Source organism: Alosa alosa, chromosome 12 (assembly GCF_017589495.1).
Source record: "Alosa alosa isolate M-15738 ecotype Scorff River chromosome 12, AALO_Geno_1.1, whole genome shotgun sequence".
NCBI classification, from domain to species: domain Eukaryota; kingdom Metazoa; phylum Chordata; class Actinopteri; order Clupeiformes; family Clupeidae; genus Alosa; species Alosa alosa.
This window is the reverse complement of record NC_063200.1, coordinates 8,010,284-8,028,546: the sequence shown is the minus strand read 5'-3', so window position 1 is coordinate 8,028,546 and position 18,263 is coordinate 8,010,284. Positions and strand designations below refer to the sequence as shown.

At 48.7% G+C, this 18,263-nt stretch overlaps 1 protein-coding gene across 1 annotated transcript in view; it reads left to right on the top strand.

The window, feature by feature from the left end:
• ctif (CBP80/20-dependent translation initiation factor) overlaps nucleotides 1-17,585 on the top strand; it is a 69,813-nt gene extending 52,228 nt beyond the window's left edge. The window contains 6 exon segments of the mRNA XM_048259297.1: nucleotides 992-1,496; nucleotides 2,824-3,123; nucleotides 6,852-7,007; nucleotides 15,151-15,212; nucleotides 17,152-17,261; nucleotides 17,264-17,585. Of these exon segments, the coding sequence (XP_048115254.1) occupies nucleotides 992-1,496; nucleotides 2,824-3,123; nucleotides 6,852-7,007; nucleotides 15,151-15,212; nucleotides 17,152-17,261; nucleotides 17,264-17,340 (1,210 nt within the window). The 3' untranslated portion in view covers nucleotides 17,341-17,585.
• The last annotated feature ends 678 nt before the right edge of the window (nucleotides 17,586-18,263 follow it).

The window sequence follows — 18,263 nt, the reverse complement described above, 5'->3', positions numbered from 1 at the left end:
TCACAGCTCTGACAGCAAAGGGAAGAATGACTAGATCTTAGGAGAGAGATGAACCTGGGTAGAGAAGCAGAAGTCTTTAAGTCGTGGTGTGTCAGAGCCTTGATGGGAGTGTACAGGATGTTTGTTTTTCCAAGAAGAGCTCCAGTCTCTCGAGACTGTGATAGGTTTATCTGCTTCTGCTTTTGCTCTCTTCTGATCTTCCACAAGCACCAACACACACACACACACACACACACACACACACACTGGATCTGTTGCTCTCACAGGTACCTGTTGTCATGGACCATGTTACAACCAGAGTTGCACTGCAATGTTTGCCAAAGTGTCTTTCCAATCTTACTGCAACATTGGCATTGACATTGAGTTTAAGGCTTTGACTCTCCCAACACACAAAACCATAAATTCATTCTTCTACTAAACCATAGAAATGTGCAGATAACGCAGCATGTACACACACTGGTCAGCCCTATTTTGTACTCATGTATGCAGAGATCACACACTCCTTTTTTGTACACAGGCCCATATGGCCCATGCCCAGTCCAGTCTCACTGGTGGGACCACGGGCTTGTTGGAGCTCACATGCTTGAGTGCTCAGGGGAAGATGAGATAATTCAGTTAATCCTATTTCTGCATAAGTCCTGCGCAAAGCTGAAACCCACATGGAACAGTGGCACTCACAGTGTCTACACACTTGAAGAGGCTGTTAGCTACTGAGGGAAGATTGTTTTGCTCTAGCCTAGTCTGTTGTCTGCCATGTTGAAGCAGAGAGTAGGGAGCTGCACTGACCAGTAGAAGCTTGGAGAAAATGTGTGCGTACTGAGCGAGCATTTGGGTGGGTCAGAGGAACAAGGAGAGAGTGGGGAAGAGAGACTGAGAGAGACCATGTGGACCAGATGGACATGACTGTCCCTCTCTGTGACTGGGTTGGTGGCCAAAGTTTTAGCGGCTTGGTCGGTGGCATGTGGCTAACGGAAGCATGCTCTCGTTCCAGGAGACAACAGCGGACGCCCACCGGAGGAGGAGGAGGAGGAGGAGGAGGAGGGGGGAAGGCCCAGAATCCTCAGCAGCAGCAGCAGCAGCAGTCACCTCAACAACAAAACACTCAGCAGCATCAGCAACAACAGCAACAGCCAACGCCCCAGCAGCAGAACCAGCCCCAGGGCAGCGATCAGCAGGGAGGCAATGCCAAGCCCAGTGGCCGTCCGTATCAGGGCCAGGGCCAAGGCCAGCGCCCACACCACGGCTACAGCCAGAATCGCCGCTGGCACCACCCCCAGAAGCACCCGGGCAACGCGCCTCAGGGAGCCTCGCCCAGCCACAAGGGGGCGCCGCGTAATGCCAAAGACTCTGAGAATGTAAGGGCCGAGGAGGAGGGTGCGGACAGAGAGCGGGCCCCCAGGGAGCAGGGCTCCCACAAGGAGGCCCCGGCCGAGGGGCCCCGAGTCAGCCTGCTGCAGTCATCTAAGGAAAGGCTGAGGAGGAGGCTCAAGGAGAAGGTAAAGCTCTTTAGAGTCTTTAGTGTCAGCCGCCATCAGCATCAGATGTCAGCCTAGCTTGGGCCTGTCTTTGCGTACACACACTCTTCTCTCTCTCTCTCTCTCTCTCTCTCTCTCTCTCTCTCTCTCTCTCTCTCTCTCTCTCTCTCTCTCTCTCTCTCTCTCTCTCTCTCTCTACCTCTCCACCTCTCCACCTCCTTTTCTCTCACTCACTCGCTCTCTCTGTCTTCTAAAGTACTATTCCCTAGACCATCCTCTCACATTTAGTATACAGTGAATGAGGTGAACACAGTCACAGCTAAATCAAATAATAAAGTGCACAGAGAGCGTAACCACACACTTACATGTAAACCTACACACATGCACATTTAGAGCCCTGACTCATTAAGCCGCGGGCCCCTACATGGCAGCTGATCCTGTGGTACCTCAGTGTGTGTGTGTTTGTATATATATGTGTGTGTGTGTGTGTGTGTGTGAATATGTGTGTTTTGTGAGAAAGAGAGGATAAATGGCTGAAGCAGCAGTGGCTGGCTGGAGCTTTCCGCTGTGTGCTCATTTCTGTACTGCTGCTCTCAGCACCACAGGCTTCCTCCCACTAACCCCTTCACTGTGTGTGTGTGTGTGTGTGTGTGTGTCTGTGTGTGTGTGTGTGATTACATGCAGTGATATTAAGTGTCTTTGTGTCTGGTGATTTTCCTTAGTGTTTTGGGCAGCAGGAACAGCCCTCCTTTTTCTGCATCCTCAAAGCTGCTTTGGGGGGATGGAGGCACTTGCTCAGAACTGTGTCTACTTAGATTTCCTGGCCCCCTCCCACTCCCTTACCCTCAGCCTATTGGGATGCTTCTCTAATCAACTCATGATGCATCTTTTATTTACCAAAACAACAGGAAGTGGGTTTGTGCACAGCCTCCGAATTTGTGGTCATCTAATGTGACACGGTTGCTGTGAATGGAGTTGAGTTTCAAAACTCGCCTGTAGAAAGTTATATAGGTCTGTGTACTCTAGGGCTGCAACTGAAGATTTACCACTAATCGTTAATCGATTTACCATTAATGTTAGTCAGTGTTTCCAAAAGCCCAAGGCAATCAGAGCATTTTGTGCAAAGTGTTTTCCTTAAAAAGTGACACAACCCGATTAACTGATTACCAAAATAGTTTGCAATTATTTAATAGTAATCGATTAATTGCTGCAGCCCTAGTGCACTCACATTGTGGGTTTGGGGGGAAATGATTGCCACTGCGAGACAGCAAAAATGAAGAAGTACTTGCCCATCACCTAACTGCTCTCCTCTGTCCGATCATCTTTTCTCTCTGTCCGGTTCTCTCAGGAGGAGGTTCCTGTCCTGCCCGCGGCCCCCCAGCGCAGCCGCATGGACCGGCTGCAGGAGCTGCTCAACAGCATGCGCAACAACAGCAGCGGCGTGGACAGCCAGCTCAGCTCCTTCATGGAGGAGGCGCAGAACTCGGCCAGCTCCGAGGAGATGCTGGAGGAGATCGTCCGCACCATCTACCAGAAAGCAGTCACGGACCGGAGCTTTGCCGCCATGGCCGCCAAGCTCTGCGACAAGATGGCTCTCTTCATGGTCGAGGGCACCAAGTTCCGCTCCCTGCTCCTCAATATGCTACAGGTGAGAGAGAGAGAGAGAGAGAGAGAGAGAGAGAGAGAAGCTCACAGAAGGTCATGCTTTTCAATTTGCTGTAAGAAAGGAGATTAAGAGGTGAACAGAAATTTCAATAAAAGAGAATTAAATGATTTCAAAATCTTGCTGCTCTAGTGCTAGTAACACAGAAAATGTTCCAGGGTTATGGGCTGGTGTATTGCTTTGTAACCTATGATGCCAAGGGTGGCACTGCCACCATGTGCCGCTCCAGTAGCTGTGGGCATTGGTGGCATGAGCCTGCAGGTAAGGCCCAGCACTAACCTGGCACATGTGAACGTGGCAGCATGACATGGCACATTGTAACAGCATACAACTTGGCACGGAGAGGTGCCCCTCTCCACAGGCAGCAGAGGAGCATGCCACGTGTTCACGCGCCGCACTGCATGGCACAGCTCCGACTGGAGGCTCCGAACCAGCACGCTGCTCTCGAGCCCCAGCCAGCTCTGCTTCTGTTCAAGGTCTCGTCCCTTCAGCCGCAAGCCTCTTCTCTCCAAAGACGGGGCCTTCTGTGGAGAGAGGTAGACACGGGTCGGAACGACGACAAAGAATAGTCTGTTATCTGTAATCTGTCCACACCTAAGACTGGACTTAGACCAGACCAGATCAAGTCCAAGTCCAAGTTGTCGCAGCCCACCACAGTGTGTCTGTCCGTGTGAAGGAGGCCGGTGTGTTGGGCCGGTAGAGGCAGACACAGGCGTAGGCTGGCCCAGCGTTGGCCCCGCGGGCTCCTTCTGCACTCAGCGGGACGTCACGTGGGCGCGGCCTCGCCCTGACGCCAGCCGCTCTGCCAGACATCTCCTCTTAGGAGGCCGTGTTTTGTTCCTGGAGGGGGTGGCGGGGCTCTGACGGGCACGCCACTCTAAATGTCAACCCACCTGCTGCTCGTGGCGCTGCCGTGTCTGCGTTCGCGTTCCCTCTTCTCTGCCCGTGCTTGTTCCCAGGACTTCCCCTTTCCTCTCTGTGGTCTGATTGGCCTGCTCCGCCGCCATGGCCTTATTCAGCAGAGCTGTGAGCCAGCTCGTCTAATTAAGCACACCGTAGCACACTTCTGATGGTACTATAAAATGCAATTAGGCTGCCATGGAACATCTGAACGCATAATGTTCTTCATGGGAAACTCACTTGAAATGCTGGTACAGTATGTGACATATGCATGATATGTATTAGAAGGGATTTCTATCTATGTACAGTGTAAAAAAAACAATGCATTAGTGTTTGCTTTATTCTACAAACTTAAAAATTAAAGTATTTAAGTAGTTGTGGGCTCCATAAACCTTTTCCTTCGGCTTTGGTGATCTAAATTCCACTTCCTGACGGCTGCCATTATCATTGGCTTTGAACATTCAGAACACGCTGGCGTGGTGGAACAGCGGTAACGGAGCCGACTGACTATTGGCCGAGCGCTGTTGAGTCTGTGCCGCTTCGATAAAAGCGTCTGCTACATATCAGTCAACTTAATCTTTAACTTAGCATTCACTATTATGACTTCGAGTTCTCATGGAAATCTCTCTCAAAGGTGTTTTGAGCGCTTTTGCAAGGTTCCACACATCAGCAGAGGCTGTGAGACTAGTGCTTAGAGTCTTATCTCGCAAACAAGGAAGCCCGTGACCACACAACATGAGCTTAAACACAATGTGCACGTCTCTCTTGCTCCCCTGGACCACTTCTCTCTCCCTCCCTCCCTCCTCCCCCTCCTCCCTCCTCCCTCTGCTTCTCCTCTCTTCCTTTTCCTCCCTCAAGTCCTGACCTCCCGACTGTGGTCAGCCTGTGTGTCTGCACTGTGGTGTTTTGGCAGCCAAATGTTAAACCTCTCTCTCTCTCTCTCTCTCTCTCTGTCTTTCTCTCTCTCCGTCTTTCTCTCTCTCTCTCGCTCTCTCCCTCCTCTCTCTGAGAAGTAAGTGTGGGACGTGCTTCTCACCAGGGTGTCACATTGTAAGTCAGCCTCTTCCTCCCTGGTGACAGGGCTTGCTTCCTGTCTGTCCCGCCTTGAGACACACACAGTCCCAATAAAATCAGTCCCTTATAGGGCCCTAGAGTATCAGTTCCATAGGCAATCATTTTGTGGTGTCTTGCACTCGAGCGACGGGCCTCCTGAGTCTAAAGGCCTTTGATTCTCACAGCCCTTGCCTTTTCAGCAGTTACACACGCATCTGCGCAGCCCTTACAGGCAGTCTATAGAAACAGCAGACCTGTGGAAGCCCCTCAGTATGCATTTTTAATGGGCCGTGATAAGAACATACAGCAAACAGCCCAAGCCAGCCATGGATTTCAGATAGCAGGTCAAGTGTGCCGTAACCATGGCAACAGCTATAAGGTGACAGTGGACTCTTAAACCTTGTGTGGAATGATTATCTTCATGCAAGGTGTGTATATATTTTTTTTTTATATATCTATTTTTTTGGGGGCTTTTTGCCTGTATTCTGACAGGATAGTGAAGATAGACAGGAAGTGAGTGGGAGAGAGAGAGATGGGGTGGGATCGGGACATGACCGCAGGTCGGATTCAAACCTGGGTCCCCGCGGGCACTTGGACCCATACATAGTACGGTCGCTGTAGCCTGTTGCGCCACAGCGCCCCCCCCCCCCAGCTGTGTGTATATTTGATAAACTCTGCACAACCTTCACATCTCCTCGCATGTGTTGATCAGAGTTGTTTGAGCCGCAAGATGTTAAATGCCACAAGCATGTTATTAAAAAGTCATGTTATATTGATGCTGTTATTAAATGCATTCAAATTTGATTAGGCCATCTATACTTGTCTGGAGTAAACCTGTGATGGGTTAATATGCTGAATCCTCTGGCCTCATCTCCATCAGCTAGCTTAACCATTACTCTTGAAGTACATGCAAGCATCCACAGCAATTAATATTGCATTGTCCAAAGTCTACACTAGCACTCACTTAAGATAACCGTGTCCTGACAATGACTTCATGCCCTGCTCAGTGTGCTTCAGTGTGTAGGTTTAGAAGCGTTGCCCACTCTAGTGAGTTTTAACACTGTATTTGAATCATCCCTGCCTCCTACATATCGCGCCTTGTTCACCAGTGTACTGAATACAAGCCCGTGGAGGAGGTCAGAAACATTCCCTTACATTTCAGTGGCCAACGAAAACATTGTTATTCTGTAAATGTAAGCGTGCGTTGCTCTCTCTCTCCCTCCTCTCTCTCTCTCTCTCTCTCTCTCTCTCTCTCTCTCTCTCTCTCTCTTTTCTTGTGTTTTGTTTTGGTGGCTGTGTGCCCCAGACGTGCATGAAAATGTTCAGCAAGCAGCCGATACTGAGCGCAGTGGAAAGTCCCGCTCACAGGCGCATGTGAGCCAGTGATGTGTAATGAGTGTAATGTATTATGTTGATATTTTCTCTCACTGTGTCCAGACAGGAATGATAAATGTCTGGCAGCGGTTAGATTTTTCTCTCCGCTCTCACACTTCATTCTTCTCCTTCTCTCTCATTTACTCTTCTCTTTCTTTATTCCTCACCCTTTCTATCTCTCTATATCTCACTGAACCTGCTTTTTTTTTTTTTACTCAATTTGTCTCACAGTTTCTGCTCCGCTTGCTCATTTAGATTTACTTTATGTAACTGATGCTACTCCCTCAGTCTTGCTCTCTCTTTCTGACGCTCACTTCTCTCTCTCTTTCTGTGTGTGTGTGTGTGTGTGTGTGTGTGTGTGTGCGTGCGTGTGTGTGGTGGAGCAGAAGGACTTCACCCGCCGAGACGAGCTGCAGCAGACCGACGTGGAGAGCTGGCTGGGTTTCATCACCTTCCTGTGTGAGGTGTTTGGGACCATGAGGAGCAGTGCGGGAGAGCCCTTCAGGGTGCTGGTGTGCCCCATCTACACCTGCCTCAGGGAGGTCAGTCCTGTCTGCCCAACTCCCCTCCATACAGCACACAAGCATCTGCACCTTTTGACTACAACATGATATGAACTTGAATTTCCCCATGGGGATCTATCCATCCATCCATCCATCTATCTATCTATCTTATCTATGCTATCTATCTGCAGCATTTCAGGAGGCAAGTGTTGTGTAATGGATTGGTCCAGTATAGTGCTTAGTGCCAGTGGCAGCCCTATGTGTGCAACACACTGTGTATGAGCACTGGTTTCAGTCAGAGTCAAAAAGTGCTCGTTTTCTGTCAATCCTACTGCTGCACTGGGGATTTACATGTATATGAGTAAATGTGTGCAATATATATTTTAGGCCATATATTTCAAATATACAAGTAAACTACATCACATTTTATTAGCTGTTATGTCAAGACATACATACATTACTACAAACACTCACAAAATATCAGACTCAAGTTCCGTATAGTCCAAAAAGCTCTGTGGCTTGGTGAAGTGGTTTAGTGTTGTATGATTCATTTAGGCCCTAACAGCCACTGCTCCAACTGCTCTGTTGCCCTGAGCTCTGTTGTCCTGTGCTCATGAGCATTGCTGTCCTGTCCAGCCTGCCCACCTCAGCCATGGCTCCCGCGCTGGCTCTCACTAGGCTGCAGTGTGAGGGAGTGTGTTCCAGTCATGAAGGCTGTGTTTAGACATCACCAGGGCAGGAGATTGCAGAGTGAGCATGGCCAAAGATAATGATAGGAGATTACGCTAACACCTGCCTTGAGATCGCCACTGTGGAAGGTGTCTCCATGGAAACCACAGGCTCCAGAGACACAAACATTCTTTTTTTTTTTTTTTTTGCATCGCGTCACAGAAGAGTTTGTCCTATGAGAGTGAATGGTGTCTAAAGGTAAACCAGTCTGAAGGCTCAAGTAGCATGTGCTTTAATTGACAAGTTCACCAGTGATGTGGTGATGCAGAGGGGAGGAGCCAAATGTTGTAACAGGAGTAGATGTGCGGAGGGAGAAAAGCTGAGAGAGAGGGGTGGAGAGAGAGAGCCTAAAGGGTTGAGAGAGAGAGAGAGAGAGATCGGGTTGGTGAGAGAGAAACAGCCTCTAAAGACAGGTTGGTGAGAGAGAGAGAGAGAGAGAGAGAGCTCTAAAGGGTTGGAGAGAGAGAGAGAGAGAGAGAGCTCTAAAGGGTTGGTGAGAGAGAGAGAGAGAGCTCTAAAGGGTTGGTGAGAGAGAGAGAGAGAGAGAGCCCCAAGGGCTGGTGAGAGAGAGAGAGAGAGAGAGAGAGATCCTAAAGGGTTGGTGAGAGAGAGAGAGAGAGAGAGAGAGAGAGAGCCTAAGGGTTGGTGAGAGAGAGAGAGAGAGAGCCTAAAGGGGTGAGAGAGAGAGAGAGAGAGCCCCATTATTGGTGAGAGAGAGAGAGAGAGAGAGAGAGAGAGCTCTAAAGGGTTGGTGAGAGAGAGAGAGAGAGAGAGAGAGAGAGAGAGAGAGAGAGAGAGAGAGAGAGAGAGAGAGAGAGAGAGAGAGAGAGAGAGAGAGAGAGAGAGAGAGAGAGAGAGAGAGAGAGAGAGAGAGATGAGCCCCAAAGGGCTGGAGAGAGAGAGAGAGAGAGAGAGAGAGAGAGAGAGAGAGAGAGAGAGAGAGAGAGAGAGAGAGAGAGAGAGAGAGAGAGAGAGAGAGAGAGAGAGAGAGAGAGAGAGAGAGAGAGAGAGAGAGAGCGCTCTAAAGGGTTGGTGAGAGAGAGAGAGAGAGAGCTCTAAAGGGTTGGTGAGAGAGAGAGAGAGTTGGTGAAGGGAATGGAGTGAGAGGGGAGGTGCGCTGGATGCAGCCCTTCCCCTTGAGAATGGCGACAGTGTGTGTTTATGTCTGGTTTTCATGGTGACATCCTATATTCAGCCACCCATGCACTGATGTACGCACACACTGTCTCTATTGCACACACACACACACACACACACACACACTGTGTAGCCTGCGGTAGGGGTACTTCAGGAATGCCCTTCCATTTTTTACATGTCCTTTTGATCTGCCCGCAACACAGGCGCACACACACACACAGTCATTCACACACACAGAGAGCTCTGGAATGAGGTGAGGAGGCTGGTGTGTGTTTCAAGTGGAGTGTGTTTATTTTAGGTGTTGTTTTAACTTGGAGGGGGATGCACTCAAACGCAAAGTAGAGCTGTGCTCAGAAATAGGTTCACAGGCACAAACACATACGCATTCACACACACTCACACACTCAACAAGCATCTCAAACAGAGACTTATACAGTGTGTCTCTTGATCAGACACAGTTCTGCTTGGTGAATCTGCGTGTGCACACACACACACACACACACACACACACACACACACACACACACACACACACACACACACACACACACACACACACACACACACACAGTGATGGCTCAGTAATTGATGCCTCAGTAATATAAAACAGATGCTGAGGCCCCTAGTTGCTTACTCCCCATAAGCGTGAGGAGAGTGGAAAGAGAACAGAGGAACTCTTTCAGAAACATACATGTACATACACTAACCCACACAATGTACAGAAACATACATGTACATACACTAACCCACACAATGTACAGAACCCACACAATGTACAGAAATACTAACATACATGTACATACACTAACCCACACAATGTACAGAAATACTAACATACATGTACATACACTAACCCACACAATGTACAGAAATACTAACATACATGTACATACACTAACCCACACAATGAACAGAAATACTAACATACATGTACATACACTAACCCACACAATGTACAGAAATACTAACATACATGTACATACACTAACCCACACAATGTACAGAAACATACATGTACATACACTAACCCACACAATGTACAGAAATACTAACATACATGTACATACACTAACCCACACAATGTACAGAAATACTAACATACATGTACATACACTAACCCACACAATGTACAGAAATACTAACATACATTGAGATCAGAAACCTTGATTATTCCAACCCAATCAGCTTTTCCTTTTTAGTCATTTCACTGAGAAAGATTCCGACAACCATCCTCTTCCTCTGTTACTGGTGTAGTAACAGGAGCGCATGCGTCCACACACAGGCACGCACACACAGACTCACACACACAGACTCACACACACATGCAGACACACACACACACACACACACACAGGCGTCAGCTGTCTCTCGCTTCCCTCGGCAGGAAGTTGAGGTTGTCCTCGGAGCAGAAAGTCTCTCTCTGTGGAAGAGGTGTGAAATCAGAATGACGCCCACCCACGCATGGCTGCTGCCAGGATGCAGCAGAAGCAGAGAGGGTGGAGGAGACCGAGGCCCAGAGATGGGGGACCAACACACACGGAGTGTGAGGAGCTTTGAGATGAAGAGAAGCAGAAGAATAAGGAGGAGGATGGAGAGAGAGAGAGAGAGAGAGAGAGAGAGACTGAAAGAGAGAGCAGAGTGGTTGAAAATAGGAGATGGAGAGAGAGCTGAGAGCACCTCCTCCACCCTCAGCAGAGCCCTCATCTCTGCTGCCACCTACCTCCCCTCCCCCTACTGCAGAGAGAGATTCTTTGGTGTCTGGGGACATTCCAGAGTGCAAGCACACTGTAGGACCTCTCATTCTTATCGTAGGCAGAAAATTGATCAGATCCCAGTCCTAACCTGCAGCGCTGCGTGCACCATGGAGCCTGGCAGGCATTGTAGGGCTCCTGCACTTCCCAATCAGCCTTTCATCTCAGGAAAAAGCGCCCGAGCAGCCTTGTCTCGACACGCAGGGACTTTTCAGTGAGAGCGGATATCAGGCTTGTCAAATATTTGTGTGCATGTCTGTGTGGTTTAGTTTGTTTGTGTGTCTGTGTCTGTGTGTGTGTGTGTGTGTGCACACGTGTTTCTTGTCTATATAGTTTTGCCTGTGTGTGTCTGTGCGTGTGCTTGCATGCTCCCAGGCATCTCCCTAGACGTCCGCCCTGTCAGGTACAGCCATGTGTTTACATGGCCGCCTGTCTCCCAGCCAGGTGTGAAGTGTAGTGTTGGGCGGCTGGGCGACTGAGCCCCGGCTCGACCGGTTTCTCTAATTACAGGTGTCTCCCGTGGAGCTCTGCCTCTACATGACAGGTGTATACAGGACCCAGAACGAGAGTGACTGTTGTTTGGACTCAGAACAAAAGATTGATGTTGGCTGGCAAGAGTGTGCTGCAGCTCATCATGTGAAATACTTGAATGCGTCTGATGGAGACTGATGGATATCAGAATGGGCCTCAGAAAGTGTCACATGGACACTGCCTGGTAGACTGGATGTTAAAGTTACTGAAAATGGCCACACAAAGAAACTGTGTGTGTGTGTCTGTCTGTCTGTCTGTCTGTCTGTCTGTCTGTCTGTCTGTCTGTCTTGTGCTGTGTTGTGTGTGCGTACATACGACTGTGTGTCTGTGGGCACAGAGTGATGAGTGCCTGTGGTGAGTGCAAAGTATGTGAATGTATGTGTGTCAGGTGTAACCTGAGCCCTGGCCTCTCTTGCTGTGGCCCCAGGGGATGTCATTATGGGATGTCTTACACAAGGCTTAAAGCACAGGTCTCCCTGGAGACCGCTGGAATGAGAACCTTTAAATAATTACACAGGACCACCAAGACACAATCAGAATTCAGCATCATATCTCTACTGGGCAGTGGGCACGTATGAATTTGTTTTTACTACTAATGACCAACCAGAGGCTGTGCTATCTACAGGTCAATTATTTTGCCATTCTACAGCTTTTAATCAACATGTCTTTTCCACAAAAGCTACTTACAAAGTCCAATCTATAACAGTGCCTTTCTTGGCATCTATTCAATCATTGCTGAAACATTCCCACCAAATTATGCTATGTAGTCTTGAGGCTAAACTTTGAATTATGAAAATCGAAAATAATGATTAAAAGAAAAGAACAAATAAAAAAAACATGGAGAGTAATGCCACTGGATTGGTAAGTGTATAATATGCCCATATGCTAACATTAGCTGTGTTAGCTATTTCTTTTGAGGTAGATCACTGTTGCACCAGTGCTAGGCTGCTGCCTGTGTATTGTCACTATAATTGAGTCTCATATGTGAAGCTTCACAGGGTCATTATATCACGTACAGCTCTGGAACTTGATGTCCTAGTTCCCACTTAACCCCTTTTTTCCATCTTTAGTGGTGAGTTTAATATTGAATCACGTGTAGACAAGATACTGACTTATATAACATGCCACATCATTACAGAGTGTTACATTGAGTACAGAGTGTTAATTGTAGATATATTGAAAACTATCTTTTTTATTCACCAGTAGAGACTGGATAGAAGCTATGGCCCCAGACTTACTGATTCCAGGGTTTCTTAGGCTTAATCACTCGCCGACTTGTCAGCCATTTTGTCCAGACAGTGTCCAGGCCTCCCCTGGGCGGCTTTGATCATCCCTCTCGGCGAAGGCCCCCACCTCACAAAGGGGTGCCTGTGTCAGGGCCTGCCTGCTGCCCTCTCGGCTGCTCTGGGAGCTGTCTTACTGAACCTCCCCAGGCAAAAAACGTGCAAACACACACACACACACAAACATAGAGTGTCTGTTACCAACCGCCCACCCCCCGCAACACACACATACCTTTTATTGAAGTAAGAAGTAAGACCACTGCAAACCCTCTAAACGCCACCTCTGTTAAAAATGAGATAATGATGGAGATTGCGATAGTGAATACTCGTTAACACAAAGTATATGTTGATTAAATCATTTAGCTTCAAACCACGCTAAATACCACTCTCTTCCTGTCTGAAATATCCATTTGTAGGCAAAAACCTATAGAGGAGCCCCATAAAAAATGGTCAGACGGATTTAGAGGGTTTTGCATCTGAACTCTTCATTTGTATGTTAATGGATTTATCACATGCAAATCTATGTTTTCTCTCAAGAGGAAGTTGCATGGGAATTGGAACCATGTATTTTCATTGTCTCAGCAGCTTGTTCCTGTAGTATAGCTGAACAACGTCTTAAAAGGGAGAAAAAAAGGAAATCGTTTGGTTTTTAGAGCCTTGACTCCGGTGTGTGTATCATCAAGTTGTGTGCTGAAGCCACACACACACACACACACACACACACACACACACCTTGATGTTGAACATACACATCATGCTCACTGAAACAGAGCTGGCATTGCTGAGATGGCTTTGGTGAGATGGAGTGTGGCCGAGTTTCTAATGCCAATTCTGTGCCTCATTCCGTATAAGATGGGATGTGAGAGCAGGATGAGAATGAGTACTTTTCCCTCTGGGTCTGGGCTAACAGCAGGGGTTTGCGTTTGATGCACTCAAAGTGCCTGGCTCCCGGCATGTTCTGCCGTCCTGCCAGTTTACCGTCTTAAAGGGAAATATTTACTGTGAGGTTTTAGTCATATTTAAGGCACATTCCTACACCCTCACGCACACACAAACACCAAACTATGCCAAACACTTCTAGTAGTAGCAGGTTCTACGTCTACATGTTCCGTTGTGTCGAGCTGTTTATGCTTCTAATTAGGACTACATTCTTCCTGTTCTCTTCTTTTGAAGCCTGATTAGTTCCATTATGTGGGAACCTAGAAGACTCTTTGCTCGGAGCAATGCACATTTCCATAGAGAATGTAGAATGTTCTGTAGTGCAGTCAGAAGTTGAGCACTCTTCTTGTTTGAGTCCTCCTGCTGTAGTGGGCTGTGCAGGGGCTCATGTGTTCTTCATCTTTATCACGTTTTCAATGAATATGATGATGCTTCTCACCATCTGACCACTGCACCGGGCAAGACAGCCATCCAAAGCGCTTTAGCCACCACTGAGGGCCTGTCCATCTGTCACAGTCGCAGGCGATTCCCTCCAGGAAGCAAAGGTCTCTCCAGGAGGAGACAGACAGCCTAGAAATCTAGACGCACCCTAGCAAATTACATTTGCTGCCAGGGCTAGTCTAGCAACTCTCAGTTGGCTTGTGAGCTTGAAAAATTAAACTTCTATCAGGCCAATCAAATCGTGTATAGAGTGGGTTAGGGCGGCTTAACATAATGATTGATGGCAGAGTTGCAACGGTTTGGCTTGAATTCCCTGCTACTTGAAAACAAATAAGATGGATGTTGCTGCTGGCGAACAGTGTGACACGAGTTCAGCTTTTATTAAGTTGGCAAAAGTTTGAACTAGCCAGCTAGCTCCACTGGTGCGAAACGGACAATAGGACTCATAGCGCTGTCCTATTGCGTGCAGAGGGAATTTGAAAGACAACCGATTATCCCGCCCCTCGGACTGAGCACTGCGAACGGTGAGTGGCCAGATCCTACATTTTAATGTGGGTCTGGCTCGTCAGGCTAGCAGACAGACAGACAGACAGACAGACAGACACTTCCAGAGGCAAATGGAGAGAGTGAGAGAGACCCAGACACAGACAGACAGACAGACAGACAGACAGACAGACAGACAGACAGACAGACAGACAGACAGACAGAGAGACTCTTCCATGGAGAGACAAACAGAGAGAGTTACTCAGACAGAGGCAGACTCCCACAGGCAGAAAGGCTAGTACTATGCAAATTCCATTATGCTTTCCTATGAATCAAGCCAGTGCGCCGCTAAATGGGTTAGGCAAACAGGAAACCGGATTGTTGGTGCCGTAGCTTTGTATTTCCTGATAAATACTCTTTCTGTGTTGGTATTTCCAACTGTCTCACTGGGAGCTGCCATGGCCTGGTGGTGCTGTATGATTCCGTATACTGTGTCTCTCAAATGCTAACTCTTCCAGAATCATCTAGATGCTTGACTCATTATTATGATCTAATAGTTTTTCCACTGCTAAGTTCCTTCCTTGTGTGTGTGCGTGCGTGTGCATGTGCATTGAAGGTCCCACCTTTGAAAGTTTTAGAATATCTTACTAGCATAGATCTTTTTTTTTTTTTTTTAAAACATATTTAAACTTCTCTAACACACAATGCTCTGGCCATTAAATAGCCTTAGTGCTGAAATGGCTTTAAATGAAACAAACAAGCAAAGCATGTGCGTGTGTCTTCTGCTTTATCTTTTCCTGTACAGAGTAGAATAAGAAGATGAGTCTCAGCATTCCAAAAGTATCTATTGTGGATTGTATCTCTGATACTGTTTTCTGTGTGTGACAGTTGCTGGAGTCACCAGAGGTGAAGGAAGATGCTGTTCTCTGCTGTTCCATGGAGGTAAGGCTGTCTCCCTGCCCCTCACAGATACATATACATGTCCATGCACTGGTCAGGCGTAGGTTCCCCAGACACACACACTCCGCCTGTCACCCTCTCCCTACATCCACTCAGAAGAGGAGTAGTGCAGGAGTCCTTCACCTGAGAGTCACTCTGATGTCCCTCTGATGTCCCTCAGAGGTACGGGGGGCCTGTCTCTCCTCTTCCTCTTCCTCTTCCTCATGGTCTTCCTACTAGGCTGCCTCGCCGTGTCTGAAGCTGAGGCGGAGGGGATAAATGAAGGCGCTCTCCGTAAGGTTGCCAGGGGAGCTCCAGCAAGGCATGCTCTGCTTTTCTGCTGGATGTACTGAGGAAAAAGAGCTCTTATGAATTATAGAGCACATGAGAGAGGTAGACTGGGGAGAGGACCAGAGTGGGGGGGTGTCTGGACATGAGCTGGGCGACAGCTGGGAGCAGGGTTAGGAGAGGTGAGATCCGCCTGCAGACTTTGTTTTGGGTTTGTTTGTTTGTTTGTGTGTGCGTGTGTGTGCGCGCGCGCATGTCTCTGTCTGTTTGTGTGAGTGAGAGCGTGTGCAAGAGTGTGAAAGAGAGAAGAGATCAAGGGACAGAAACCCCGATGCATAAACTCAAAGGATATAATGGCAGAACATTCATGCAATTGCAAACAGTATACACAAGCAATCTCTGGCTTTTTGATGGGATATAAATGGGTAAGCAGACACAATGAGTCATGTTGCCATCCTTAGTATGGATTATTCATACTACAGACATAATGAGTCATGCTGCTATCCTTGGTATGGATTATTCATACTACACAAAGCAGCATGTGTTTACTAGTTTGTTGAAAAAAGTATATGTCACTCGGTTAATTGGCATCATATTTGTGTAAGACAGTAATGTGCCCAGATGGCTAGTTGAAAAAGAACTGGCCCTGGTGTGCCTAAAATATCCAGTGCATTAGGCAGCGCGGAGCTGTTTGTCCAGTGGCAGCGGGCCGAGACTGGGCCTGTTGACGCTTGGGACTCGGAGGAGACATACGCTGTCTCTGTGCAGATCGCTGCTCATGGCTGGCAGAGGGAACGGCATTAACAAGTCTGCTGCGCTGTGCAGCGATCTGCAGTCCTCGGCTCCCCTCACCTCTTCACAGCGATCTGCAGTCCTCGGCTCCCCTCACCTCTTCACAGCGATCTGCAGTCCTCGGCTCCCCTCACCTCTTCACAGCGATCTGCAGTCCTCGGCTCCCCTCACCTCTTCACAGCCGCCACCGCCGTCGTCTCCAGAGCAGCAGACAGACCGGCCGGCTGACTGTGTGTGTCTGTGGAGGGGAGGTTGCTGTGCACAATAGCCCGCGCCAGAAGCGCTCTCAGGCTGGCATCTGCTCCAGCGTCTCTGGAGCTGCGACACCCAGTCTGCAACCCCCCTGCAGGCAGACACACACACACACACACACACACACACTCACTCACACACACTCACTCACACACACTCACACACACACAGTCTGACACAGCCATACTTAACATTCGAGTCACTGTCAACCCCTCAAGCACACTCACCCTACCCCCACCGTCCAGCCTTAACCTCTGACTCCTGCCCTTCACTCATCAGTTCCCCTCTCTCTCCCTCTCTCTCTCTCTCCCCTCTCTCTCCCCTCTCTCTCTCTCTCTCCCTCCTCCTCTCTTTTTCTATCCATCCCCCCTCACTCTTATGTTGTCTGGTCTTGTTCCACTTGCTTTTTTGTCTCACCATCTCTCTCTTTCTCTCTCTCTCCCTCCCTCCCTCCCTCTCTTACCCTTTCTCTCTCTCTCTTTCTCTCTCTCTCTCTCTCTCTCTCTCTCTCCCTCTTCTTGGAGGTCCATCTCTCTCCTCTCTCTCTCTCACCATCCACTCTCTCTCTCTCTCTCTCTCTCTCTCTCTCTCTCTCTCTCTCTAGCTCTCTCTCTAGAGCACTGGGCGTCTGCTGGAGGAGCAGCTGCCTGAGATGATGACTGAGCTGCTGGCGACCGTGCGGGACAAGATGCTGTGTCCGTCTGAGTCGCAACTGCTCATGGAGGTCATATGCAACGCCACCGCTGGGGCTCCACTTTCGCCACCACGCAGTACTACAACAGAACCATCCAGAAGCTGACCGCGTGACCTCCGCCACCACCCTGACCCCAGCAACCCCCCACCCGCCTCCAATATATAACACACTTATATAGACACACACACACACACAGCGACAGGACAGGACAGGACAGGACAGGAGCAGAACTGAGGTTGTGTGGGATGGCATTAAGGTTTGAGATGGATGGTGAATGGAGGGATATGGGATATGGCATACACACACACACACACACACACACATCACACATACACACACACACACACACACACACTTATCACACATTGAGATGGATGGCCATCACACACACACACACACAATTAATGAATCACATATACACACACATATGGGACATGTGCCATCACACACACACACACACACACACACACGCCATCACACATACACACACACACACACACGCCATCACACACACACACACACACACACACACACACGCATCACACACACACACACAAACACACACAAATGCGCAAACACACACAAACCATGCATACTAATCAACTACTGTCTCAGTGCTCTGTGGCCAGCAACAGACGGACTGATTCAGATGCTTCACAGCTGACTTTTGTCTGTCCACTGCGCTCCACTCTGACAGGAGCTGACTGTGAGGGCGTGTGTCCTAGCAGTGAGACGATTGCTGGACAAAAGAGAGAGGGAGGGAGAGAGAGAGGGAGAGAGAGGGGAGAAAAGAAGAGAAAAGGAGTGCAGGCAGAGGCAGACAGAGGGCCACAGCGGCAGGCCTGCCCCAAAGCCAGGGGCTTCCAGGGGGGATGGCTAAAGCTGCTTTTGTGCTCGTGCGCCAGCCTCCCGTCCCGCCTCATTCTTTCCCTTTTCTCTCTCTGCCCTCTCCTGGCTGCCCCCAGACAGGGGGCGAGTAGAGTCCAGTATATGAAAACACACACACACACACACACACACACACACACACACACAC